The 9,002-nt window shown below is 46.5% G+C and overlaps 1 protein-coding gene across 5 annotated transcripts; it reads left to right on the forward strand.

Annotated features, from left to right (window-relative positions):
* Positions 1 to 1,194: 1,194 nt before the first annotated feature.
* Positions 1,195 to 8,462, forward strand: KLF10 (KLF transcription factor 10). Of its 5 annotated transcripts, none has more exons than XM_083748758.1 (4): positions 1,195 to 1,530; positions 4,904 to 5,107; positions 5,305 to 6,211; positions 7,086 to 8,462. In XM_083748758.1, the coding sequence occupies exons 1-4, from the start codon at positions 1,495 to 1,497 to the stop codon at positions 7,343 to 7,345; spliced, it is 1,407 nt and encodes a 468-aa protein (XP_083604884.1). In that variant the 5' UTR covers positions 1,195 to 1,494; the 3' UTR covers positions 7,346 to 8,462. The 5 variants fall into 5 exon arrangements, with proteins under 5 accessions (XP_083604884.1, XP_083604885.1, XP_083604886.1 ...); XM_083748759.1 differs by having other exon boundaries at positions 4,907 to 5,107; XM_083748760.1 differs by lacking the exon at positions 1,195 to 1,530 and adding an exon at positions 1,540 to 1,720.
* The last annotated feature ends 540 nt before the right edge of the window (positions 8,463 to 9,002 follow it).

Raw genomic sequence — 9,002 nt, forward strand, 5'->3', positions numbered from 1 at the left:
CGGAGGCTAAGAAAGGGAATTAGGTAGGCTAAACTCAGGAGCGAAGTCGTCTGCTACTGCTGTTAGCTGTATTATACCTTCATTGCTACTGATAGTACTATTTATGGCTCGCTCACCTTGCAACTGTACAGCCATCCCCACCTCAGCAGAGACAGGCCTTTCATGCAATCCCTAATGTTGATGTTTTCCCTATTCCTTCTGATACAGGAAGAAAGCCAGTGTGGTGGAATGGTTAGAATGCCAGACAATGACCTAGGAGAACAGGGTTCAAATCCCCACTCAGATATGAAGTTCAATGGGTAGCCTTGAACTAGTTACAATCTCTCAGCCTAACCTACCTCACAGGGTTGTTGTGAGGATAAAATGGAAAGGGGATATATGTCACCTTGAGCTTCTTGAAGGAAAAGCTGGTATATAAATTTCACAAACAAACAAATAAAAGAACAGAATTTGGTTCCCTGCCTCCCAAGCCTTACCAGAAAATTTCAGGTCTTAAAATTCTCTGAAGTCTTAATTGCCAAGCTTCTTAAACAAATTATCACACTCTTCCTCAAATAGGTGAATAGTAAACAGTGCCCAGTCCTAAGCAGGTTCTAGACAGGCAACAAAAGAGTTGTCTGGCACCTGAAAGATTACCAAGTTCATTGTGGCCCATGAACATTTATGCTGCAGTAACTCAAAGTGCCACAAAACTCTTGTTAGTTTAGGGAAAACAGGAGTTTTGTGTCACCTTAGCTTATTGTAGCATAAATTTTCATGGGCTACAGTGAGCTTGATAAGTGCCAAAGGATTAAAAACAAAGAAATAAATCTGTTGTCTCTGATGCTGCTTAAAAGCTACACTCAGTTGCCTAGCTACTGGTTCCCTGTGGAACAATATTACCACCCACATTCATGGTTACTTCCTGTTATATGCATATCTTATCTGTATAAGACGATGGAGCCGAATGGGGAGGGTTAAAAAATAAAATGAAATTCTTGCATGCCACTTTTACCACCAGCTGTCTTAGTTGCTAAGCACAAGATCCCTGCAGCCCACCTCGCCTCTCCCACAGGGATCCGGTGAAGGGGAGGGGAGGAGGGGCGGGGGCGGGAAGAGACGTGACACTGACTCAGCCAGCAACTGGGACTTATCCGAAGGCTGCGCCGGGACACGCTGCCGGGTTTGTGTACACGCCGAGATGACTTTGTCTCCACGCTGCTGGGCAGCCGCTGATCACGCGCAGCCCCCGCCCGCTCATTGGCCAGGGCCTCACACACCTTTGCAGGCGATTGGCCGCGCCTGGCGCCCGCCTTTGCTCGCGCTGCGCTGGGGAGCCGCCACCTGAATGAGGAGCTGCCCGCGAACAAAAAGAGGAAAATAAAGACAGCGGCAGGCAGAGAACGCCCGGGGCGGGGAGGGAACTTGTCAACAGCTGCAGCCTCGCTGGTTCAGCATCAGGGCTGCAGCCTGACGGGGGGGTGGGGGAGAGAGAGGCGCCTTCCATCGGGGGTCATGCTGAATTTTGGAGTGTCTCCTTTCCAGCTTGCTGTAAGTAGATCTATCCGTCCATTGCAAGAGTCAGTTGGAGCGGTGGAGTGGATTGGGGGGCGGGGACCAAGCTTTCAGCTGGGGAAAAAGTGCTTCTGGCGGAGAAGGGAAAGATGCGATTTCTGTTAAGAGATGGAAAAGGCGTATTTGTTCAAAAGGGCAACGCAGAGAGAGATCCAGCCAGCTTGAGGTGTGTCTCGGTCAGAGGCTTTTAAGAAGCGAAAGACCTGTTGGGGAGGAAGGAAATGGGGCTTAGTGGAACCTTTTTTTTGCAAGGGTGTGTGTGTTGTGAAAACGAATATTTGGTTGATAAACGGGTGTGTGCAGCGAGCTGTAAGGACTGGGGTGCAGTGCATAAATGTTGCTACGCAACACAATTGGATTATATATATTTGAGTTTGAAAGGAGCTTTTTTTGGGGGGGGGAGGCGAAGCTCTTGGAAACTGCCTGGGAGTATGGCTATAGGGGAGCATCTGGTGCGGCCCTCTTCGAGGGGAAACCTTTTGGTATGTGGCCTGAGTCTATGGTGAGAATCCTGTATTGCAGCAGGGGGTTGGACTAGATGACCCTGGGGGTCCCTTCCAATTCTATGAAAGGCAACTCTTTGAGTGAAAACTCTTTGAGTGAAAAGGAAAAAGCGGGCGGGGGGAGGGGAGGGATTGAAAGAGGCTTAAAGACTGCCGAGGAAGAACAACTATTGTGGAATTACCCGGGAAATAAGAGATCGAAAAAGAAGCTGGTAGAAAGCAACCCCGCGTGTGGAAAGAGAGGTGAGGGAGGTCGGGAACTGAAGAGGCGGCATGTGGCGGCAGGCAGCTCGCTTAGAGAGCCCCAATGCGAGGAAGGGAAGCAGCAAACAAACGAACAGGGCGTGAGTGAGACCCAATGTGTGGGTGACGGGGGGCTCGGTGAAGCGGTTTGGGGGGCGCCAGGACTTGGGTGGGTGGGTGGCGGCGGCGCTGAGGGGGGAGCCCGGCCCCGGGGTGGGTCATGGTATGACTGGAGGAAAGCGGAAAGAGGCCGGGCGAGGGCGAGCCGCATTCCCTGAGCGGGCGAGGCGGGCCTTCCAGAATAAAATGAGGGCGCCAACCGCTCGCCCCACATTCCTCCGGGCGAGGCTCCCGCTTGGCGGTGTGCATTCGCCCCTTTCCTTCCGCCTCCTTCTCTAGCAGACGAGCCTGGTCGGGAACTTCTCTCCCCCCCCCCCCCCATTTTGCAGGCGGAAGCCGCTTTCTGTCCCCAGCAGAGCGCGTTGGATTCGGGGGCGCCGCGCAAGGGTAGCGCTGCAGCCTCGAGGGCTTGGCTTTTCTGTGTGCGCGCGGCTTCCTGACGCCCATCAGGTTGCAGGAGGAGGAAGCAAACATTCGCCCGGCTGTTGGTGCCTTTGGGGGAGCGGGCCAGGCCTGCCCAAACCCACGCGCAGGAAACGGGGGGGGGTAGGGGGCCTCCCAGAAAAAAATGTGCGTTTACAGAAGCCTCAAGGACCGGTGGGGTGGAAGGGTTGGGGCGCTGAGTTCAAGGCTCGCCCCCGCGCGGGAGATACAAGGGGACGAGCATCATCAGCTTTTCCCAGCAGCAGCAGGCGAGATCTCTTCCGGCACGCACAGATGCTCGCTTCTGCTCCTTTCGCCTCCAGGCGTGGGAGGGGGAGAGTGGGCGGGGCCTGCGAGAGCTCGAGCCGCCCCTCCCTTCCCTGTCTCTCGCATTCTAGAACGCGCGGCAAGGAAGTAGGGGAAAGGTCGCCGAGCGGCAATTCCCAGTCCTCGTTCCCCGAGCGCCGAGCAACAGCCGCTGATCACGCTTTGTTCACATGTCCCCGCCCACTGAGCCTACACTCTCTCTCGGGTGGGGGGGGTAGCCGCCGGCCAATCGTCTCCCGCGGCGCCCGACGTTGGCGGCCAATAGGCGGCGGGCAGGGCGGTCCTTCAGGAAGCGAGTGCGTGCTGTTTGGAATGGGCGGGCGGGGCGCGTGAGTCACCGGCGGAGGCTCTCTGAGGTGAACGTGGCTGGGCTCCAAGATCCGGCTGCCGGCGAGGATCTCCCTGCCCCCGCCTTCCTTAGGCCTTGTAGTTGCCGAGCGGCGGCGGCGGATGTAGCCATTCCCTTTCGGTGCTCGGCCCTCCGCGCCTGTATGGCGGCCTTGCAGCGCGCGCTTCAGGGCGTGACTTATAGTGGAGGGGTTGCCGCCGAAGACAGGCATTGGCGGGTTAGCCAACTTCATGGGAAAGAGATCTTATGCACGGGGCTTTAATAAAGGCGGGTAAAAAGTGCTGCACATAAATTCAAAACGCATCCTTCAGACCTCTGGCTGGGCGCGTTTTCCGCACGCAGGAAACGAGCAAGGAATTTGAGGGGTGGCGTGTTTTTTTTGGGGGGGGGAGCAAGTTGTTCACAGGAAACCCTAAGCCACAACTTGGAGCACCTCAGGATAGCCAAGCTGAAGCCCTACAGAAACAAGACTTGGTTTTAATTCCCATGTGTAGGCCACGCGTTTTTGAGAGAAGCACAGCTCCCTTGTTGTGTTAGTAATGGAATGAATTAGCACAAAGCAAGTACTTAAAAACACAAGGCTGTGTCCCTAGCTTGTCTAAAACACAATAGTAGCAATAAAGGAACCTTGAAGGCTGAAGTCAGTGCATGTTTGCCTGGGGGTATGTGCCACCAAACTCCAGTGACAAATGACTTTCCGAGCATGCTTGTATAGGATTGTGCTTTGGAATAGCAAAGGTACACCATAAAAATAATGAAATAAGAGTGTAGTAGTAAGTATCCCTGCCTGTCACGCAGGAGACCCAAGGTTCAGTTCCCTGATGGGAAGACTCAGTTTTTGAAACTTGTTTTAACACTTGAGATAGCTTGGTTGCTGGAGCATAAGACTCTTAATCTTAGGGTCATGGGTTCATGCCCCATGTTGGGTGCAGGAGGTTGGAACTAGATTGTGCTAGTGGTCCCTTCCAACTACAATTCTGGGAAAATGGCATAGGACATCACATAGGTGTCTATAGAATGATCTGGGAAACATTTTAAGTGTTTCTACATAACCTTGCAGACTGATCTGAATCCAATTGGACTGAAGTACTTTGACATAAACTGTTTTGATCGAATGAGATACATTGGTTTAACTATAAGCTTAATTGTTTTGTGGACTGAGTTTCATTGAGGTCAATAAGATTTCATTACGCTTGGCTGATTACAGTTTTCATGGTATCCAACCTAGGAATAAATAATCCATTCAAAGGAGGGGTATAGGAAAAAGGAGAGGCTCTTAAAAACACTGGAGTTACTACATATAATCTGTTTTTTTAAATATTTGATGAACATATAAGCTTATATTTGCTGTTTGATACTGAAAAGCACCCTCTCTTTTTCATAGCAGGAAGGAATGGAGGTGATAACTGAAAAGCGGCACATTAGGAGTGATTTTGAAGCAGTAGAAGCTTTAATGTCCATGAGCTGCAGTTGGAAATCAGACTTCAAGAAGTACGTTGAACTGAGACCAATAACACCAGCATCAGATACATCTGAAGAAATTGAGGACAACCTGCTACCTGCTGCTGACTTTCAAATATCAGCCTTTGTAAGCTTTATTCAATTATTATAAATTTCTTATTTACAACTAAGTCCTATGCATGCTTCTTCAGAAGGAAATTTACTCCATTTATTGGCACTTGCTCTGAAGTAAGCATGTGTAGAATTGCAGCCTGAAGTTCATAGATCATGCTAATTAGTTGTGTTGCATAGAGAGCTAATTGCACCATGTTTTTATTCTTCCAGTGCTTGACTCCGCCCTACAGCCCTTCTGACCTTGAAATGGCTCAGTCAGTCCATCCCATTGCACCAGCGCCACCTACTGTAAAGAGCAAGTCACTTGTTGACACTTCTGAGCAGGGCCCTCCAACAGCTTTTAAGAAGACTGAAAAAGTTTCAGAATCGAGAATGCTGAAAGCACAGGCGACAAGTGTCATTCGCCATACAGCCGATGCTCAGCTTTGCAGTCACAGAATCTGTCCAGCAAGAACAGACAGCATTTTGAGGTGTCGGGATGATTACACAAGGGAAGCAAGGCAAGAAGGCAATGCAAAACCGAAACAAAATCCATCTTGTGAAAGCGTGTCACCGGCTGCTGCAGTGTCTGAAGATAAGTGGCCCGATGTGAAAGAAGAAAAACATTCAGTGTTGGCAGTCAGTCCAGTGCCTTTCATGCAGACCACACTCAGTAGTCCTCTGCCTGTTCCTGGTTCAGCACAACGCTCTTCCCTGGTAGTTCCCACATCTCCTGTGCAAGCAGGGGGAGTCCCTCCTGTGCCATTGGTTTGCCAGATGGTTCCGCTGTCTGCTAACAACTCTGTTGTGACAGCAGTAGTACCCAACACTCCCTGCAGTCAGTTGTCACCAAACCTTTGTCAGCCTATGGTGTTCATGGGAGCCCAAGTTCCCAAAGGAGCTGTTATGTTTGTTGTTCCACAGACTGTTGTTCAGAATCCAAAAGCACCTGTGATCAGTCCCAATGGCACCAGGCTCTCACCTATCGCTCCTGCTCCAGGTTTTGCTCCTGCTTCAACAAAAATCACTCCATCCATTGACTCTTTAAGAATAAGAAGCCATGTGTGCAGCTATCCAGGATGTGGAAAAACATATTTCAAGAGTTCCCATTTGAAAGCACATGTTAGAACACACACAGGTAAATTTTGCTTGAGAAGTTGGAAATTGTTTTGTTTGTGTGTGTCTGCATTTCATTCATGTAATACTGAGGTTTCTCTTTTACTGAGTTTTGTATTGTGGAAAACATAACGGAAAGCCCAAAGTTTTCCTCAACATTATTTCACCTGCATAGGAATTTTTCACTAATAGTGCAGATCTATGCATATTGAGTTTAGTGGGCTATTTCTCCCTGATATATATGTATAGGACTGCAATCTTAGCAAAGGCTATTGCATTTTTATCTCACTGCTGAGGTCTAAGCATATGTTTCATTCTGTCACTGTTTTGCTGTTTTAGAATGGCTAGTGAATCTAATAGTGGTACAGTAAAGCTAAATATAGTAAAAGAGAGGTATTATGTAATTATGCACAAATGCAATCATGACCAAACATTTCAGTAATATTTTGGAGCCTGGCAATTTCCAAATCCAATATTTTGCATAATCACACTTTCATGAAGGTAGGTTTTGAGACCTCAGATTATTTGTGTAAATTTAACCTTACTGCAATATAAAACTAATGCTTTATTTGATGGTTTGAATGCCCATCTTCAATAGTAGTTGTCTGCCCATGTACTTTGGATAATAACGTTGATGGTCTAGGGATTCTTCTAGGTTTGTGATTGGAAGTCTGAAAGCTTAATTTGAAGTACCGTATGCTTTTTGAAAAATGGCTGTACAGGTTGTGGAATTACAAAGACAGTGATTCTATAAGGTTTTGTCTGGTCTGTGTTGACAGCGCAGATGAGGATTTTTCTTAGAATACGTCTTGTTCTGTTTCTTGAAAATGGGTGCAACAAAAACTGTATATTCTGTTGGTAAATAAATGCTCTGTTTCTACCATTTTGTATTTTAGGAGAGAAGCCATTCAGCTGTAGTTGGAAGGGCTGTGATAGGAGATTTGCACGTTCTGATGAACTGTCTCGCCATCGCAGAACACACACAGGAGAGAAAAAATTTGCCTGTCCAATGTGTAATCGCCGATTCATGAGGAGTGACCACTTAACAAAGCATGCACGTCGCCATTTGTCAGCCAAGAAGTTACCAAACTGGCAGATGGAAGTGAGCAAATTAAATGATATTATTGTACCTCCTGCTTCTGATCTTGCACAGTGAAATAACACCAACTGACAATACTGTTAACTAACTACTGTCACTGTGGTTGGAGGTTCATGGTGACACAAAACAGCTTGCAAAATGTCTGTGGTTCTGCACTGTCATCCTTTGATGGTGCAAGAACAGACGGAGAGGCAATGGCTGGCTGTACTTCTGAGAGCAGCAGTGACCAGAAGGGCTGGAGGTTTCCTTTGTACTTGGAGAAGTGGAAGTGTCAATGCCAGCACAAGAATGTGGCTTTAAACATGTGGAAAACTATTCAGCTGCTCAATGCATCAGCTAGGTTTAAGCCAGAGTTATGCAGGTGCTCTGAAGAGGTGTTGTAAACAAAATACATAAGAAGTACCAGTTTATGGAATCAGGGATGACCTGTTTAAAGCAGAGTGCTGTAATTTCCTTTTGGTTTATTCTCTGAGGCCCAATTATGAAAGATGATGGAATTCCACTAGTGTACCTCCATATCTTAGCATATAAACTATAGCTGTTCCAAACAACTGTTAAGTGAGAGATGCCGTATGGTTCCAGTTGATCTATTCAATTATTACTACAAGCAAGTCCAATAGTATTTTTACTATACCCTTAGAAAACAACATGATTAGTACCATTAGCTGTACCAGCATCTTTGAATATTTCTGCTTTTAAGTTGTGTATTGTTTCCTGTATACCTATACAGTTCTATACCACTGAATTTTTCAAAACCTTAATACAGTGCACTTTGTTTAAAATATAATCCTTAAAGAGTAAACTACGCAGCTTGTATTCAGAAGGAAGGACAAAGGTTGTATGGTATGCTACTTTCTGAACAGTTACTCTGGAGGATAGTTTATGATAGAAGTATATAAGTTGCTTTTATATATTGAAGGTATAGTTTAAAATTGATTAAATTCAGTAAAATGGGGGTTGTGTAGGAAATGGAAAGAGTAAAGACACCAGCCCCAAATGCCAGAATTATCCAAGCATTTTTCTGCTTTATATTGTACCATACTGAAGAAAAGTGAACTATTGGAGAATGGTGTAATATCTATTTTGTGACTACTTAAAATTTTTTGCACAATATTTCTTATAATGTACTTTATACCTTGTTTACAATAAAGATACAGTTTTCTTTAATATAAAATGTGTGTGTTCTCACTTAATTTTCCAAGCAAATGAAAAAATTAACATTAAAACCTAAATGCAACATTCATTAAAACATATGTGACCTTTTCTAAAGGCACCCCCCCACACACAATCATGCAGTGTATAAATGTTACGATTTATTTTTTTAAAAGATTATCTAGAGCAGTGTTTCCCAAACTTGAGTTGCCAGCTCCTTTCGGACTACAATTCCCATCATCCCTGACCACTGGTCTGCTAGCTAGCAATGATGGGAGTTGCAGTCCAAAAACAGCTAGACACCCAGGTTTAGGAAACACTGATCCTAGAGCATGGTACTGTGCATCAAAATTTGTAAGTCCATATATGTTCCCTTCAGTAAGTGCCTGTAAACATAAACCCTGAGTCTTAAAAATAATGTTATATATTTGCAACCATACCATGGACCCCAACATGAAAAATCTTATTTGCAGCATGGTTGATTAAGCCTGCCTGATTACATGCAGGTACCTCTGTGACACTCCTCCCACCCACACCTTTGCTGGTCCCTTTAAATTTTGAT

The sequence above is a fragment of the Podarcis gaigeae genome (genome assembly GCF_964106915.1).
Source record: "Podarcis gaigeae genome assembly, chromosome: 7".
In the NCBI taxonomy this organism is placed as follows: domain Eukaryota; kingdom Metazoa; phylum Chordata; class Lepidosauria; order Squamata; family Lacertidae; genus Podarcis; species Podarcis gaigeae.